This window comes from Muntiacus reevesi, chromosome 10 (assembly GCF_963930625.1).
Source record: "Muntiacus reevesi chromosome 10, mMunRee1.1, whole genome shotgun sequence".
Classification (NCBI taxonomy): domain Eukaryota; kingdom Metazoa; phylum Chordata; class Mammalia; order Artiodactyla; family Cervidae; genus Muntiacus; species Muntiacus reevesi.
In genome coordinates, this window is record NC_089258.1 from 75,375,311 (window position 1) to 75,395,384 (window position 20,074).

Genomic DNA, 20,074 nt, shown 5'->3' on the forward strand with positions numbered 1-20,074 from the left:
ACACTGGTTGGACAAAGTTGTAAGACAGAAAAGTCAGGATAGATTACTGCTATGAATTTGCATGCAGTAAAACCTCAGATGGCATAAAAAGTGTTGACTGGAGGATGAAAGAGAAAGAGTGTGCAGCACAGTTATCAGGAAAAACAGAGATGGGATGCATTAAGTGTCCACACACACATGAATCCGTAGTTAAAGCTGCTCCTGAACCTCCAAACCTGACCTTGAATTCCACAGAGACACCAGAGTTTTATAGATGTATCCATATTACTTGAGGCCTTTCAGAATCATGTTTCTGTTTCTTTCCATCCAAAATAATCAAATCAGTATACAGAAAGACTCTTGAAAGTTACAGTGCAAGCAGCTAAATAGCTACACCTTAGGTCAGGATAGAAATTCCATAAGGTCACCACATTACCATGCTTATATTTTCTCCTGTAAGCATATTTATATGGATTTATTATATTCTGTTAACTAATGTATGCTTTATTTAATGTTGAAATGCTGGCCTTGGTTATTTACCTCTGTGAAATTCTTTAATACCATAGAGGCCCTATGTTATCCCAAGGCTTTTCATATTTTCAGTTCTTTAAACTCAGAAATAAGCAGACCACTCAGGATAATGGCCCACCATGCTTTAGTGTCTTACATGGTATCATCAGATTTTTATAGCTTGCATTCGGCCAACACAGTACTCACATAGTAATTTTTTGAGCTATCTTTGCTATTCTAAATAATAAATTTTGTGAACAATTTTTATATTTAACTTATAAATAGTTTGATAAACTTTATACCAATGAAACAAATTACTTACACTAATAAGTATGCCAAATCATGGGACCTTTGTAATAAAAATGTTTCTCTCCAGGACACAAATCGTTGTAGTACATCATGTGCATCCCCATCAGTTGAAATCTTATTTCGATCTGACCAGATCTCCAGAGAAGTTAACATAACAGACACTCGAAGCTGAGAATACATCTAAAAACAGGAGATTCATGACATATGGCTATAAGTAATCATAAATATAATACTATACATTTATATGCAATACCAGTATATCTGATTAGCTATCTTCTTTTTCAGATGAAATGCATTGGTGGGATAAATAAGTTTGCAGGAGTATACATTTCATAAAATTGTACATGTGGGACTTCACTGGTGGGCTGTAGTTAAGAATCTGCTTTTCCCTGCACGGGTCGTGGATTCCACTTCCGGTCCAGGAAGAGCCCACATGCAGCAGAGGAACAAAGACCATGGGTGAGGCACCAGGAGCAAACCCACGCGCCGCACCCGAGAACCAACGCAGCCAATAAATACGGGAGTGTTTTTAAAAGTGCACCTGCTTTTCAAACAATGCTACTGCATTTACATGAATGCTTCTTACTTAAATATGAAAGGTAAATACTCACAGTGTTGATTAGACTAAAAATATAGATAATTTTCTCAGATGCAATTGCCACTTCAGAGCCCATAAAATCATACTGAAAGGCAAATTTTATTTTTTAATCATCAGTGAAAATGACTAACCTACCACATTTAAATGGATGTAAAAATGTTAAAATAATGCAACATGCAAGCAAAAGGACAAAAATATAACTAAGACTTAACAAATACTTAACAAGTTCTAGACTTAAACCTAGGGACATTATATAGTAACCGATAATATAAAATAGGGCTTCCCAACTGGCTCGTACTGAAGAATCTGCCTGCCAATCCAGAAGATGTGAGTTTGATCCCTGGGTCAGGAAGATCCCCTGCAGAGGGAAATGGCAACTCACTCCAGCATTCTTGCCTGGGAAATCCCGTGGACAGAGGAGCCTGGAGGGGCTACGGTCCATGGAGTTTCAAGACAGTTAGATATGACACAGTGACTGACTAAACAACAACAACAATATTAAAATGAGATGGTGATGATTATATTCCTCTTTACACATGTAGTTGTTTAGGATCAAAAGTTAAGATTCCAAGATTGCATAATTTATAAGGGCTCCTTTTTATTCACATCCTTGCCAACAATTGTTATTTGTGGCGTTTTTGTTTATAGCCATTGTGATAAGTGTGGAGTGATATGTCTTAGGAGTTCTGATTTGCATTTCAGACATGCCGAACATCTTTTCTGTGCTCTGTAGGTCTTCCTTGAAAAACTGTCTGTTCAGTTCTCATGCATACTTTTAAATTGGGTTCTTTTTGATACTGAGTTGTATGAACTCTTTATATAGTTTGGATATTAACCTTCTATCAGTCATAACTGGCAGCTACTCTTTTCCCATTCTACAGGCTATCTTTTCATTTGTTTATGGTTTCCTTTGCTGTGCAAAAGCTTTCAAGTAGTTACTATTAGCTTATTTTTCCTTGAACTTTCTTTGCCTGAGGAGACATAAAATACACTGTTAAGATTAATGACTGAGAGTGTTCTGCCTATATTTTCTTCCGGGACTAATATGGTTTCCTGTCTTACATTAAGTCTTTATTTCATTTTGAATTTATTTTTGTATATGGTGTGAGAAAATGTTCTGCTTTCAGTCCTACATACATAGGTGTCTTGTCTTCCCAGCATCACTTATTTTTAGGACTGCATTTTTATTTAATGTATAGTATTACCTCCTTTGTTGTAGATTAATTGACCATAAGTGCATGAGTTTATATCTGGGCTCTTTATTCAATTCCATAGACCTATGTGTCTGTGTTTATTCTTGTATCATACTATTTTGATTACTGCAGGTTAGTGGTATAGTCTAAAGTCAGGGAGTGTGATACTTTCTTCTGTTATTTCTCAATATTGATCAGGCAGTTCGGGATCTTTCATGTTTCCATACAAATTTTAGAATTACTTGTTCTAGTTTCATGAAAAATGCCATTGGTATTTTGACAGGTATTACACTTAATCCTTAAATAGCTTTGGGAGTATGGGCATGTCAACAACAGTAATTCCTGAAATCTATGAAAACAGTGTGTCTTTCCATCTGTTTAGGTAAAAGTCTTTTACTTCTTTAGATTTTTCTTCCTAGGTATTATTCATTCTGATGCAGTAGTAAAGGAGACAGTCTTCTTAGTCTATCCTTCTGATAGTTGATTGTTAGTAGACAGAAATGTAATGAATTTCTGTATATTAATTTTCATCCAGCATCTTTATTAATACACTGATTACCTCTGGTAGTTTTTGGTGTTGTCTTTAGGATTTTCAGGAGAAGGAAATGGTAACCCTCTCCAGTACTCTTGCCTAGAAAATCCCATGCACAGAGGAGCCTGGTAAGCTACAGTACATGGGATCACAAAGAGTTGGACATGACTGAGCGACTTCACTTCTTTTCACTTTAGGATTTTCTATGTATAGTATCATGTCATCTGAAAACATTGACTATTTTTTTTCTTCCTTTCCAAGTGGGATTCTATTTCCTTTTCTTTATTGATTGCTAAGGCAAGAACTTCCAGTACTATGTTGAATAAAATTTGCAAGCAAGGACATCTTGCTTATTTTATCTTCAAGGAAGTGGTTTCAGCTTTTCACCATTAAGTATGATATTAGGTGTGAGTTTGTCATATATGAGCTATATTATGTTGAGGACCATTCTCTTTATGCCTCTTTTCTGTAGAGTTTTTATCATCAATGGAAGTTGAAACTTGCAAAAATATTCTGTATTTGCTGAGATGTCCACATGGTTATTATGTGCCTATTGGTCATGTGTAGGTGTACCACAGTAAATTTTTTTGTGGATACTGAAAAACCCTTGCATCTCTGGGTAAATTTCACTAAACCATGGTGTATGATCCCTTTAATATAGTGCTGAAACTGGTTTGCTAACATTTTGTTGAAAATTTTTGCATCTATGTTTATCAGTGGTATTGGCTTGCTATTTTCTATTTTAAAAAAAAGATTTATTTGTGGCTATGTTGGATCTTCATTGCTATGCATGGAATTTCTCTGCAGTGTGTAGGCTTCTGATTGTGGTACCTTCTCTTGTTGCAGACACAGGATTTTGGCCAGCTGGCTTCAGGAGTTTCAGGGTGTGGGCTCAGTAGTTGAGGCTTGCTGGCTTAGTTGCTCCAAGACATTGGGATGCTCCCAGAGCAGGGACTGAACACATGTTCCCTGCATTGGCAGGTGAATCCTTATCCACTGAAGTACCAGTAACCATTCAATATCACAGTAATCCAAGTCTATGCTCCAACCAGTAATGCTAAAGAAGCTGAAGTTGAACAGTTCGATGAAGACCTACAAGACCTTCTATGACTAATATCCCCAAATGATATCCTTTTCATTATAGGAGGTTGGAATGCAAAAGTAGGAAGTCAAGAGATACCTGGAGTAACAGGCAAATTTGGCCTTGGACTACAAAACAAAACAGGGCAAAGGCTAAGAGAGTTTTGCCAAAGAACGCACAGGTCATAGCAAACACCCACTTCCAACAACATAAGAGAAGATTCAACACATGGACATCACCAGGTGGTCAATACCAAAATAAGATTGATTATATTCATTGCAGCCAAACATGCAGAATCCCTATACAGTCAGAGAAAAACAAGACTGGGAGCTGACTGTGGCTCAGATCATGAACTCCTTGTTGCCAAACTCAGACTTAAATTGAAGAAAGTAGGGAAAACCACCAGACCATTCAGGTATGACCTAAATCAAATCTCATACGAGTATACAGTGGAAGTGACAAATAGTTTCAAGGGATTAGAGCTGATAGAGAGAGTGCCTGAAGAACTAGGGATGGAGGCTCATGAAATTATACAGGAGGCAGTGATTATGACCATCCCCAAGAAAAAGAAATGCAAAGAGGCAAAATGGTTGTCTGAGGAGGTCTTCCAAATAGCTATGAAAAGAAGAGAAGCTAAAGCCAAAGGAGAAAAGGAAAGATATACCCATTTGGATGTAGAGTTCCAAAGAATAGCAAGGAGAGATAAGAAAGCCTTCCTCAGTGATCAGTGCAAGAGAAAAGAGGAAAACAATAGCATGGGGAAGACTAGAGATCTCTTCTTGAAAATTAGAGATAACCAAAGGAACAGTTCATGCAAAGATGGGCACAATAAAGCACAGAAATGGTATGGACCTAACAGAAGCAGAAGATATTAAGAAGACATGGCAAGAATACACAGAAGAACTATACCAAAAAGATTGTCATGACCCAGATAATCACAACAATGTGATCACTCACCTAGAGCCAGGTATCCTTGAATACGAAGTCAAGTGGGTCTTAAGAAGCATCACTATGAACAAAGTTAGTGGAGGTGATGGAATTCCAGATGAGCTATTTCAGGTCCTAAAAGATGATGCTGTGAAAGTGCTACACTCAATATGTTGCAAATTTGGAAAACTCAGCAGTGGCCACAGGACTGGAAAAGGTCAGTTTTCATTCCAACCCCAAAGAAAGGCAATGCCAAAGAATGCTCTAACTACTGCACAGTTGCACTCATCACACGCTAGTAAAGTAATGCTCAAAGTTCTCAAAGCCAGCCTTCAACAGTACATGAACCGTGAACTTCCAGAAGTTCATGCTGCTTTTAGAGAAGGCAGAGGAACCAGAGATGAAACTGCCAACATATGCTGATCTTTGAAAAAGCAAGAGAGTTCCAGAGAAACATTTACTCCTGCTTTATTTTCTATGTCAAAGCCTTTGACTGTGTGGGTCACAATAAACTGTGGAAAATTCCTAAAGAGATGGGATTACCAGACCCCTGACCTGCCTCCTGAGAAATCAGTATGCAGCTCAAGGAGCAACAGTTAAAACTGGATATGGAACAACAGACTGGTTCCAAATCGGGAAAGGAGTACTTCAAGGCTGCATATTGTCACCCTGCTTATTTAACTTATATTCAGAGTACATCATGTGACATACTAGGCTGGATGAAGGACAAGCTGAAATCAAGATTTCAGGGAGAAATATCAATAGCCTCAGATAAGTAGATGAAACCACCCTTAAGTCAGAAAGCGAAGAAGAACTCAAAAGCCTCTTGATGAAAGTGATAGAGGAGAGTGAAAAAGTTGGCTTGAAAGTCAACATTCAAAAAACTAAGATCATGGCATCCGATCCCATGACTTCATGGCAAATCAACAGGGAAACAATGAAAACAGTGACAGTCTTTACCAGTTTGGGCTACAAAATCACCGCAGATGGTGACTACAACCATGAAATTAAGATGCTTTCTCATTGGAAGGAAAGCTATGATCAACCTAGACAGCATATTAAAAAGCAGAGGCATTACTTAGCAAAGTCCATTTAGTCAAAGCTATGGTTTTTCCAGTAGTCATGAATGGAGGTGAAAGTTGGACTATAAAGAAAGCTGAGTGACAAAGAATTGATGCTTTTGAATTGTGGTGTTGGAGAAGACTCCTGAGAGTCCCTTGGACTGCAAAGGATCCAACCAGTCCTTTCTAAAGGAAATCAGTCCAGAATATTCATTGGAAGGCGTGATGATGAAGCTGAAACTCCAATACTTGGCCCCCTGATGTGAAGAATAGACTCATTTGAAAAGACCTTGATTCTGGGAACAATTGAAAGTGGGAGTGGAAGGGGGAGAAAGAAGATGAGATGGTTGGATGGCATCACTGACTCCATGAACTCGAGTTTGAGTGAGCTTCAGTCATTGGTGATGGACAGGGAAGCCTGGTGTTCTGTAATCTATGGTTTCACAAAGAGTTGGACATGACTGAGTGACTGAACTGAACTGAATTATCAGGGAATCCCTGCAATTTTCTGTTTTTTTTTTTTTTTTTTTTGATGATATCTTTTTTTGACTTTCCTGTCAGGGTGATGCTCTCCCTATGGAATAAATTCAGAATGGTTCCATCCTCTGCAATTTTGTGGAATAGTTTGAGTAGGATAGATGCTAACTCTTCTCTTAAGTTTTTGGGGAAATTCACCTGTGAAGCCATGAACGTTTGTTTTTGAGGTGTTTTAAAATTTCAATTTTAAAACAGATCCAATTTCATTACTTTTAATTATTCTGTTCACATTTTGTATTTCTACTGGTTCAGTCTTGGGAGATTGTACATTTTTAAGAATTTTCCTATGTCTTCCAAGTTATACATTTTATTGCTGTATAGTTGTTCAGAGTAGTCTCTTATGATCTTTTATGTTTCTTGGTGTTTGTTGTAACTTTTACTCTTTCATTTCTGATTGTATTGACTTCAGACCTCTTCTTTTTCCTTGTTTAATATGCCTCTATTATATTCTTCTTTTAGTACCTATTTCATTTGTTTCAGTTCTGTTATTTATGATTTCTATCCTTCTACTAATTTTGAGTTTTATTTGTTCTTTTACTAATTCCCTTAGGTGTAAGGTTAGGTTGTTTATCTGAGATTTTTCTTGTTTCCTGAGATAAGCCTGTGTCAAAACCTGTGTCAAAAACTTCTCTCTTAGAAATGCTTTCGTTGTGTCTAAGATTTATGGACGGTTGTGTTTTCTTTTCATTTGTCTCCAGGCAGTTTTTATTTCACCTTTGATTTTGTGGTGACCCATTGACTTTAAGAAGTACACTGCTTAGCCTCTATGTGTTTAGTGTTTTTTGTTTTGTTTTGTTTTTAGTATTTTCCTTGTAGTTCACTTCTAGTCTCATTGCATGTGGTCAGAAAAGACGCTTGACATGATTTCTGAAATTTACCAAGGCTGGTTTTATAGTCTAGCATGTGATCTATTCTGTAGAATGTGCCATGTGCAGTTGGAAAAATTTGTAATCTGCATCTTTTGGATGGAATGTTCCATATATATAGAATGTGTCATTTAACGCTTTTGATTTCTTATTGATTTTCTGTTCGGATGATCTATCCATTGATGTAAGTGAGGTGTTAAATTGCCTACTATTATTGAGTTACTGTCAATTTCCCCTTTTATGTCCATTATTATTTACTTTATGGTTTTGGATGCTTCTATGTTGGGTGCACAGATATTTACATTTGTTACACCTTCTTTTTGGATTGATCCCTATCATTATGTAGTGTCCTTGTCTCTTGTAACAAACTCTTTTTCAAATCTGTTTTGTTAGATATAAGTATTGCTACCCTGACTTTTTTTCAATTTCCTTTTGCATGGAATAGTTTTCCCCATTCCCTCACTTTCTCTCTGTGAGTCTTTAGATCTGAAGTGAGTTGCTTCTCGGCAGTGCATAGATGAGTCTTGTCATGTATCCATTTAACTACTCTATTTCTTTTTTATTGGAGCATTTAGTTCATTTCCATTTAAAGTAATTATTGATATGTATGTTCACATTTCCTTTTTGTGCATTGTTTTGGATTTGTTTCTGTAGGTCTTTTTTGTTCCTTTCTTCTTCTTTTGTTCCCTTCTCATATGATTTGATGACTACCTTAACATTATATTTGGGTATCTTTTACTTTTCTTGTGTGCTTATAGTATAATTTTTCTTTTGCAGTTACCATGATGTTTTTATGTATCAATCTATACATCCACATATGTATTTATATATGATTAAGTTGCTGATCTCTTAATTTCAAATACATTTTTAACAATCATGTGTGTATATTCAACTCCCCTCACAATTACTGCTTTTAACATCTTATTTTACATCTAATTTAAGTATCTCCTAACTCCTTATTATAGATATAGATGCTTTTGTTAAAAGACAAAATTCTTCCTACCTTCCTTCTAGCTTTGCATGTGAGATGATTTCCAACATTTACCTTATGCTTGCTTCCACTAATAAGCTTTTCCTTTCATAATTTTTCTATTTCCAGTTTTAGACTTTTCTTTCCCCTTAGTAAAACTGCTTTACCATTTCTTGTAATGCTTGTTCCTGAACTCTTTTAAATTTAACTTGTCTATAAAGATTTTGATCTCTAAATCAAATTTGAAGAGCCTTGCTGGACAGAGTATTCTTGGTTGTATATTTTTCACTTTCAACATGTTGCATACATTGTGCCACTCCCTTCTGGACTGCAGAGTTTCTGCTGAAAAGTCAGCTGATAGCTCTATGGACATTCTTTTTGTATGTTTTTTGTCCTTTTTCTTTTCTTGCTTTCAGTGTCCTCTTTTCATCTTTCACTTTTGCCATTTTAATTGCTATCTCTCTCTCTCTTCTCCTTCTGGGGGTTCTATAATGTACATATAAGTGTGCTTAATGTTGTCCCAGAGTTCTCTTTCAAGGTTCTCATTTCTCGTCATTCTTTCTTTTTTCTGTTCGACATCAGTAATTTCCATTACACTGTCTTCCAGTTCACTGATCCATTCTTCTGTATCGTTTAGCCTACTATTGGTAGCTTAATGTGTGTTTTTCATTTCAGCGTTGTATTCTTCATCTATGGTTGGTTGTTCTTCATATTAATATTTTCTTGCTCTGTGTATGCATTCTTCTTCTGAGATTTTTGATGGTCTTTACAAGCACTACCCTAACCTCTTTCTTGACTAGGTTGCCTATCTCCATTTCACTTATACCTTCTTTTGGGCTTTTCTCTTGTTGCTTCATCTGGAACACGTCTGTCTAATTATTTGTTTTGTATGTACCTGGTAGATTGGTTGTGCTTCTTAATGCTGGAGAAGTGGCCTTTTGCAGGCACTATGTGTTTCAGCAGCTGACTCAACTTTCATCACCTTTGGTGTATACTCTAGTGGCTTTCCCTGTGTGACTGTGTGGGTCTTTCTGTTGTTGAAGGCTGACTAGGTGAGAGGTCTGTTAGTCTTGTTTGGCCCCTGGTCCAGTTGGTTGGCAGTTCTGCCTCATGCATTGGCTGCCAGGTGCTGGTTGGCAGGACCAGGTCATAAGGCAGCTGGCAGTGAAACTCCAGGGAGTTCTGGGATAGTGTTGACTCAGGACTGTATGGGGTAAAGGTGCAGAACATTCCAAGGCCATAGCACTTCCACTGCTGGGTGAAGCCTGGTCCTGGGTCCTGGCTTTTGATAGGCAGAGCTGGGGCCTGGAGCCTGGTTGTAAGGCCCAGGGATCCCAGGAGCTGATGTCATCATTTTTTATTATTGCTTTTATAAAAATTATTTAAAGATTTTAAAATTTCATTTTATGCAAAAATTCTAGAACATCATGATACTTACTGACTTATACAAAATTACTAGTAATAATGGACAAAACAAGTTTTTTTTTTAACTTATTGCCTGTGTTTGCTAAAACAAATTGTATAAATGAAAAGTTTCAAAATCAAGTGTGTTCCCATGTATTCTTCTTCTCCTCTTACAATTTATTAGGTGTATACCCAGTGTGTTCTACAGAATGTTTGTCATCAAATCGTAGCCTCCCTCTTATGAACATTATGTTTTTCATAGTTAATTAGCAGTTAAATTTTTAGCATTAAATAATATCCCAATGTCTGAACCTACCACAAATTATCCACTCACTTACTAAAGAAAATCGATGTTCTTTCCAATTTTATAAATATGAATAAAACTACCATAGCCATCTAAAAAATGATTTTTTCCACCAGAAAACCCAAGCGTTTACACAGCAAAGAATATTCTTATAAAAGATAATGTTTATTAAAAAGATCTTCTTCTGTTTAGTAACAAATAAAACACTTTAAAATGAAAATTGACTTAAGGAAGTGTTTCGCCCCAATTTGGGGGTGAACCCAGAAATATATGCCACTATTTATAATCCAATAGATTACTAGATCTCCCCTTACATACAAAATTTTACATTAGTTCTAATAAATATTGTTATTGATCCCCTTATGCCATTGGAAACCCAACTGATAACGTGTCTTTATGTCCTGTCACACTGATACATATATTTTCAACAGAGTAATATGCTTCTGCATTGCAAAAGTTATCTTTATATTCCTTTTCAATTTAAATAAAAGGGTGTAAGGAAAATGTATCAATAATACTTACCAAAGCTTTATCCATAATGACACATATTTTCAGAACTCTTTTCAACATTACACCTGAATCTTTCTGCAAAACAGAGAACATGAATTGAATAAAACATTTAAAAAATTTTATCTTGCTTGTAATTATCATGTACATTATATAATGATATATATGTATATATATGTATACATATATATATATATACACACACACACACTCACACAGGTATAGATAGATAGATAGATAGATTATAGCTACAGATACAAACATGTAAAGATATAATTACAAGAAATATAAAGATCAATGACCACTGAGTAAATAATCTGGGAGATTTTGCATAAACATTTTCAGAGCAAATCAGAAACTTTTGCCTTATATTCTTGATAATTAGAATCCTCAAAAAAAGTTATGAAAATGAGGGAGGATTCTTGTTTCTCTCCCCTGAAAAACTTTTTCTAGGTCCCTGATTTAACCTTCAAGCTAAACAAATTCCCATCAACTTTCACCCAAGTGTTGGCCCATTTTATCATCATTTTTGTACTTGCAATTATTTACCATGACCTACTCTCAATAAAATGCATGTATTTTAAGAACACAGTTACATGAACTGGTAGCAATGTATACAGCCATGCATCCATTACTATCAGTAAAATAAAAAATGTTTCCATTACCCTATAAAGTAAATAGCTTATAAGGCTCAAGGCAACCAGTGATCTGCTTTCTCTCACCATAGGTTACAATAACGTATCCTATAACTTTATATAAGTGAAATCATATGATATGTCTTCTTCTATATCTCGTTTCTTTAACTCAGCACTTGTCCATGTTGCTGTGATTATTGGTAATTCATTTGTTTTTACTGTTACCAAGTGTGAGATTTTACAAACATAAAATAATTCATTGATATATTTAACTGTTGATGACCATTTGGATTATTCAAACATCTTAGCTATTGTAAATAATGCAGATGTGAATATCCATGTACAGGTCCTTGGATAGTTATAGTCTTTCATTTTTCTTGGTTCAATGCTTAGAACTGGAATATCTTATTCACATGATACCTGTATATGTATATAGAAATTTAAAAATTTGACTGTTTTATAAAGTTATTAGATTGGCTAAAATGTTTGTTCAGGTCTTTTCATTACATCAAATAGAAAAATCTGAACGAATCTTTTGGCCAACTCAATAATTTGATCATTCTGCATTTTTTGCCAAGAACTAATGTCAACTGCTCCATACTCTTACCTCTATTTAGCACTGGCAATCTTTTGCATTGCATCCATTCCTGTCAGTATGTGCTGAGAATTCATTGAGATTTTCATTTGCAGTTCCTGTATGATTAATGATGTTGAACATCTATTCACAGTCTTATGGCTCATTAATTTGGTTTCTCCTAAGTCCCCTACTATAAATTTTATGTTTGGTTTGACACTTAAGCTTACCCTCTAATTCATTTTTTTAGAATAAGGATTTCCATGTGGAAATCCAATCTTCTTGCATACTTTGATGAAGACATCATTTTTTACTTTCCAAAGACCTTGGCACCTTTGCGTATAATCATCTGGGCAAGAGCCCCACATGGCTCGACTTCTCTTCTATTGTATCCCACTGTTCCACACATAAACCAATACCACGATATGTATCTCCAGAGCAGAGGCCAGCAAACTATAGCCTATGGTATACCAGCCTCAGTTCAGTTCAGTCGCTCAGTCATGTCCGACTCTTTCTGACCCCATGAACTGCAGCACACCAGGACTCCCTGTCCATCACCAACTCCTTGAGTTTACCCAAACTCATGTCCATTGAGTCGGTGATGCCATCCAACCATCTCTTCCTCTGCCGTTGCCTTCTCCTGCCCTCAATCATTCCCGGCATCAGGGTCTTTTTCAGTGAGTCAGCTCTTCGCATCAGGTGGCCAAACTATTGAAGTTTCACCGTCAACATCAGTTCTCCCAATGAACAACCAGGACTGATCTCCTTTAGGATGGGCTGGTTGGATCTCCTTGCAATCCAAGGGACTCTCAAGAGTCTTCTCCAACATCACAGTTCAAAAGCATCAATTCTTTGAAGCACTCAGCTTTGTTTATAGTCCAACTCTCACATCCATACCTGACCACTGGAAAAACCATAGCCTTGACTAGATGGACCTTTGTGGGCAAAGTAATGTCTCTGCTTTTTAATATGCTAAGTTGGTCATAAGTTTCCTTCCAAGAAGTAAGTGTCTTTTAATTTCATGGCCTCAATCCCCATCTGCAGTGATTTTGGAGACCCCCCCCCAAAATAAAGTCAACCACTGTTTCCACTGTGTCCCCATCTATTTGCCATGAAGTATACCCTCCTGCTTGCAAAAAATATTTTCTTGGAACACAGCCATACCTGTTTGTTTATAGTTTACCTATGCTGATTTCAAGCCACAAGGACTGAGTGAAGTAGCTGCAACATATCATAGACCTCACAGGCCCAAAATATTATCTGATCCCTTAAAAGAAACAACACAAGTCCTTCTCCTAGTTCTCTTTTTCAAACAACTGTTTGACTTCATAAAGATATTTGCATCTCCATAATTAATTTGACAATCTATTTCTACAAAAAATGTTTTTCTGGAATTTTGACTGGAATTATATTGACTCTACACATCAATTTGGGGAAAATGGATATCTTATCTTTTTTTTTCCTGTAACTTTGCTAGAGTCTCTTAATTAGTCTTGATTGCTTTGATGGAGATTCTTTAGCTCTTATGTGCAGAGTTATCTCACTAAAGAACTAGGGTGATTGTTTTCCTTTCAAAATGTATGCCCTTTATTATTAGTCTTTTTCCTATTGCAAAAACTAGGAATTCAGTAAAATGTTGAGTAGAAGTACAATGAAGACAAACAACCTTGCATTATTCTGAATCTCAGGGGTCATTTTCACCAGTTTGGGCACTAAAAAATACACCATAGATTAGATGCTTAAACCACAAACAGTATTTCTGACATTCTAGAGGCTGGAAAGTTCAAGATTCAGGCACCAAGAGATGTGATGGCTGGTGAATTCACTCTTCCAAGTTTGCAGATCTTGTATGCTCATGTGACAGGAGAGCAGAAAGAGGGATCTCATGCCTCTTCCCTTTTATATGAGAGAATTAATCCTATCACGAGGGCCCTACCTTTACACCTGTTATTGTTCAGTCACCCAGTCAAGTCCAACTGTTTGCAATCCCATAGATTGCAGCAAGCCAGGCCTCCTGATACCTCACCATCTCCTGAAATTTGTCCAAGTTCATTTCCATTGGATCAGTGATGCCATCCAGTCATCTCATCCTCTGATGACCCCTACTCCTTCTGCCCTCAATTTTTCCCAGCATCAGGGAATGATGAGGAGCATCAGGGAATCTCCAATGAGTTGGCTGTTTGCATGAGATGACCAAGATACTTGAGCTTCAGCTTCAGCATTAGTCCTTTCAGTGAATATTCAGGGTTGATTTCCCTTAAGATTGACTGGTTTGATCTCCTTGCTGTCCAAGGGACTCTCAGGAGTCTTCTCCAGCAACACAGTTCGAATGCATCAATTCTTTAGCATACTGCCTTCTTTGTGACCCAGCTCTCACAACTGCAGATGACCACTGGGAAGACCATAGCCTTGACTTATACAGACCCTTGTCAGCAGAGTAATGTCTCTGCTTTTCAACATACTGTCTAGGTTTGTCGTAGCCTTCCTGCCAAGAAGGAAATGTCTTCTAATTTCAAGGCTGCAGTCAACTGCAGTGATCTTAGAGCCCAAGAAGAAATCTGTCATTACTTCCACCTTTTACCCCTCTATTTGCCATGAAGTCATGGGGCCAGATGCCATGATCTTAGTTTTTTTTACTATTTAATTTTAAGCTGGTTCTTTCACTCTCCTCCTTCATTCTCATCATGAGGCTCTTGAGTTCCTTAGTTCCTCTTCACTTTCAGCCATTAGAGTGGTATCATCCATATATCTGAGGTTGTTGATATTTCTCCCATCTAACTTGATTCCAGCTTGTAGCTCATTCAGTCTGGCATTTCTCATGATGTGCTAAGTGTATAAGTTAAACAAACAAGGTGACAGCAGACAGTCTTGTGATACTCCTTTCTCCATCTTGAACCAATCAGTTCCATTCAGGGTTCTAACTGTTGCCTCTGGATCCGCATAAGGTTTCTCATGAGAGAGGTAAGATGGTCTAGTATTCCCATCTGTTTAAGACCTTTCCACAGTTTGTCCTGAATAGTCATTGGAAGGACTAATGCTGAAGCTGAAACTCCAATACTTTGGCCATCTGATGTGAAGAACGGACTCTTTGGAAAAGACCCTGATGCTGGGAAATATTGAAGGTGGGAAGAGAAGTGGATGGCAGGGGATGAGATGGTTGGATGGCATCAGCAACTCTATGGGCATGAGTTTGAGTAAGTTCCAGGAGTTGGTGATGGACAGCAAAACCTGGTGTGTTGCAGTCCATGGGGTCACAAAGAGTCAGACACAGCTGATCGACTGAACTGACCGACAGCTTGTTATGATATACAGTCAAAGGCTTTAGCACAGTGGATGAAACAGAGGTAGATTTTTATCTGGAATCCCCTTGCATTCTCTATGATCCAGTGAATGCTGGCAATTTGATCTCCAGTTCAAATTAATCCCATCATGATGGCCCTGCCCTCATACCTAATCTAACACTAATGTCTGAGTTCCTAATACCATCCTACTGAAAGGTTTCAAAATACAAATTGTGGTGGGAATTTGTGTACGTAACAGAAGTAAAGCATTCAGTCATTTACATTCTTTATGTTAGCTGCACATGATCTTTATTATCCAGGACATTTTCAACTCCTATTATTTACCATGAATATGTTGTACTGAATGTTGGCAAATGATGTTTCTAAAAGTATTGCTATGATTCTGTGGTTTTCTTGCTGTATCTTTTTAATTGTGTCAATTGCTGTTTTGCTGTACTGATTTATTGATGTTGTCTCAAAGTCCCATAGATACTATGGTCTCTTGAACAAGCAAATCTGTTTTTATAGTATAATGGCAACTTGACTGGATAACAAAAGCTGGATACTGTTTACCTCCTAGAGAAGCTATTTTCTTTCTCACTAGATAGATATTCTTGACTATCTTATAAGCAGTTCCTTTTGGCAAATGTTAATGCCAGTCTGACTGCCTTTTTCTACTTTAAGTGACTTTTTTGAGGCTGAGATGCCTATAGGATTATTCATCCTTTATTGATAAAGTCCAAAATATATTATATATTGGTGTCACCCACTTTGACAATGATTTCTTGAAATCTGAAAATTTTCAAATTCAGGAATTCTTTATTCAACACAGCTTTCTTTTCTCATAAGTAGGATTACATTGAGTATGATTTTATTCATGAATGACAATATTGGTTATCTTGAATTTCCATTAGTAATCTTTTACATTCTGTTAGAGTTCCCTAGAGAAACAGAACTAACACAATGTGTGTGTATATTTGCACATTTAATATACTTATCAAAATTAGATTTATTACAAGAAATTGCCTCACATGGTTATGGAGTCTGGAAAGTCCAAAACCTCCAGTAGGCTTCAGACCTGAGGAGAGTTGATGCTACAGTGCCTGTTGGAAGCCTGTGGCCCAGAGAGTCCTGTCTTACACAGAGGAAGTTCCATTCCTTTCTTAGACTGATGACGCCACTATCAGATGAGGTTTATGCACATAATGGAGAACCATCTGCTTTACACAATCACTGACTTAGTTGTTTATCTTTTTCAAAAACACCTTCAAAGAAACACCCAGAAAATCTGACTAACCATCTGGGGACTGTGGCCAGGGAAGTTGATATATAAAGTTAACCATCACACAGTTTTGCCTTTTTCTCCTATCATTTTTTTTTTTCTCCTATCATTTTTTTTTTTCTCTCCCACCATTTTTATGAGCTTCCCTGATAGCTCAGTTGGTAAAGAATCCACTTGCAATGCAAGAGACCCCAGTTTGATTCCTGGGTCTGGAAGATCTGCTGGAGAAGGGATCGGCTACCCACTGCAGTATTCTTGGGCTTCCCTTGTGGTTAAGCTGGTAAAGAATTCACCTGTAATACGAGAGACCTGGGTTCGATCCCTGGATTGGAAAGATACTCTGGAGAAGGAAAAGGCTACCCACTTCAGTATCCAGGCCTGGAGAATTCCACAGCCCATGGGGTCCGAAAGAGTTGGACACAACTGAGCAACTTTCACTTCCATTTCCCAACATTTTTAGGTCATTGCATTCTCTATTTCCTTCAGTTCAGTTCAGTTGCCCAGTCATGTCTGACTCTTTGTAACCCCATGGACTGCAACATACCAGGCTTCCCTGTTCATCACCAATTCCAGGAGCTTGCTCAAACTCAAGTCCATTGAGTTGGTGATGCCATCCAACCTCCTGCCTTGAATCTTTCCAAGCATCAGGGTCTTTTCCAATGAGTCTGTTCTTCGCATCAGGTGGCCAAAGTACTGAAGTTTCAAGTTCAGCATCAGTCCTTCCAATGAATATTCAGGACTGATTACCTTTCGGATGGACTGGTTGGATCTCCTTGCAGTCCAAGGGATTCTCAAGAGTCTTCTCCAACACCACAGTTCAAAAGAATCAATCCTTCTGCGCTCAGCTTTGAACATAACATTACCTTGGGGTTTTATGATAATGTCTGTTCTGTTATTCACCAGTTCTATTGTCAATGTCTTTCATTTTCAAAATGGCTTTGTCTTTCTTATATGTCTATTTCTTGAGCACTTCCAGGATCTTTAAACAGACTGGGAAAGGGTAGACTTGTGAGTACCAAAGAATGGATCTCTGGGGTTGTATTATTTAGATTAGAATTTTAATGCTGTGACTTAGAATGATAATTTGAACTCTCCAGGTCTCTGCTTCCTTCTGAAGAGAGGGATAAATGTTCTCACTCTCAGAATTGTAGAAAAAATTGCAAAGACAGGGTATACTATTAAGTTCTTACAACAACAGGTGACACCTAGTACATAGATGTATAACAATATCAATATTGTTTTTAACTAATTTTGGATCATGTAATTTGTGTTATATTTTATATTTATATTGGTTTTTATGTCCCCCGTTTATTCCTTTTGTTTTCTCATTTCAGAATACATTCATTTCTTTCATATCAAACTTTTGTTGAGCAAATGTTAATGACTTACACTATGTTTGGTTCATAAGAAATGACCAATTTTTCAAGAATGGTATTGCTTCTTCTCTGACAGAGAAGTCCATGAGAGATACCTGTTCAGCTCAGGTTTATCAAGATGGGATTCAGATACTTCTCCTTTTATTCCTATATGAATTCAAATACTACTTGGGACACTTTGAGGCCCTGAATTGAAGCTGGAAAAGGAAGCAGCTACCATTTTCATCTACCTTGGTCTTTGCATGAGCAAAGCCCACACATCAGGTTAAACCACTGACAGTCAGGAATTCATCACTTCAAAAATCTCGTCGCATTTGACCTAGTAGTGTTTCCTCATGAAGAGTACAGTTTGAGGATAACAGCTTACAAAGTTGTTCCATCTCTTGATTTGACAGAAAATTCAGTGTATTTGGCAACTTCTCCTTAGAAATTTGGTTGTGTTGTAGCCTGCTAATCTCCTCATTCCTGGTGAGATTAGGGTCTCTCTCTGTTATTCTAAGTGTGGTCTGTTTTACACATTAGGAGGAGTATTCACAATAGGGAGGAAAGAAATGCTTTTAATTAAATACATCAATTATATAGTTCTGACTGGGTAAGTAATTAATTACAAGCTGAAGATTGCCTTGCCTTCTTTTAAGTAATTTCTGTGTTGCCTTTCAATCTTCAATAAAGGTGCTAAGTAGTTTCATGCCATTCTACATTGTGTTTATACATAAGAAATCAGATTTTTAAAAATATTGATTTAGAACCCCTGCTTAAATCATTTTGATTCTCAATTTCATTTGTATTGGAACTCATACTACATCACCTGTATTGTTATTTTAATTGAATATCTTATCTCTCAAATTCCCTTGTCACTTTTGTTTATACTTTAGTTGTGTGTGATTTCTGAAATTTTATGTGATGAACTTTCGAGTTTTCACACATGGTGGCTCAGATGGTAAAGCGTCTGCCTATAATGCGAGAGACCTGGGTTCGATTTCGGAGTCGGAAAGATCCTCTGGAGAAGGAAATGGCAACGCACTCCAGTACTCTTGCCTGGAAAATCCCATGGATGGAAGAGCCTGGTAGGCTCCAGTCCGTGGGGTCGCAAAGAGCTGGACACGATTGAGCGACTTCACCTTACCTTACCTTAGCATGCTTTTAATTCCCAAGAACTGCTATCTGCTGAATTTTATTTTTTTAAACAGTGCTCTGTCCTTAATTTGTGGAGGAAATATTTTCTCCGACCTTTCTGAGTATGGGCTTCCCTAGGGGCTTAGTCAGTAAACAATCTGCCTGCAATGTGGGAGACCTGGGTTCGAGCCCTGGGTTGGAAAAATCCCCTGGAGGAGGCCATGGCAACCCATTCCAGCGTTGCTGCCTGGAGAATCCCATGGACAGAGGAGCCTGCTGGGCTGCAGTCCACGGGGGCACAGAGTCGGGCGTGACTGAGAGACGAAGCACAGCGCACCTCTCTGAGCATACTGTCATGTTGCTTTCTTAACTCTCTCTCTCCACTCCTTAGTGCCTCAAGATTAAGCGCTTTGAATTTTTCCATGACAATATCTACCAGATTAAATTGTTTCATCTTATGTTTAGTGCTTCTTCATATTAGGCATTGACAGCATATTGCAATATCTACGACCACATATGGAGCTTATGATCTGCTGTCTTCAGAGACTGTAAATTCTCTGGAAAGCTTAACACAAACACCTTGCTGGCAACATACTTAGTTTTGATTCTTTGGAGTGGTTCATTTCCCTCCTGGATCCTAATGAGCATCTTAGAATGTTTAAACCATTTCCCACTGTGTAGTGTGTCGTTTAATACATTCACACTAATATTGGTATCATAACCACCTTCTATTATGATTTACAAACACATTTATGCCTGGTGACCCCACTTCACACATTCCACCCACGAAAAGAGTCTTAGACTATCTGTGAGTTTACAGCAGAAACAATTGTTTAGGAGAGGAAATCAGGTTTTATACGTATTTTTAAACTTATTTTCAACCACTTCTCTTCCTAGACACACCCTTAATATCATTTCCTTAGGTATTTGGACTCACAGTTAAAAAGACATTTCAAATCTTCTAGCAAACAAAAGTCCAGGACCAGATGTCTTCACAGTGGAATTCTACCAAAAATTTAGAGAGGAGCAACA

At 37.4% G+C, this 20,074-nt stretch overlaps 1 protein-coding gene across 1 annotated transcript in view; it reads right to left on the minus strand.

Annotated features, from left to right (window-relative positions):
- LOC136176386 (A disintegrin and metallopeptidase domain 3-like) overlaps positions 1-20,074 on the minus strand; it is a 117,456-nt gene that overhangs the window by 71,172 nt on the left and 26,210 nt on the right. Inside the window, exons 7-9 of the mRNA XM_065946537.1 lie at positions 10,794-10,856; positions 1,410-1,481; positions 812-978 (exon numbers count right to left, since the gene is read on the minus strand). Of these exons, the coding sequence (XP_065802609.1) occupies positions 812-978; positions 1,410-1,481; positions 10,794-10,856 (302 nt within the window). The remainder of the gene's footprint in view (positions 1-811; positions 979-1,409; positions 1,482-10,793; positions 10,857-20,074) is intronic.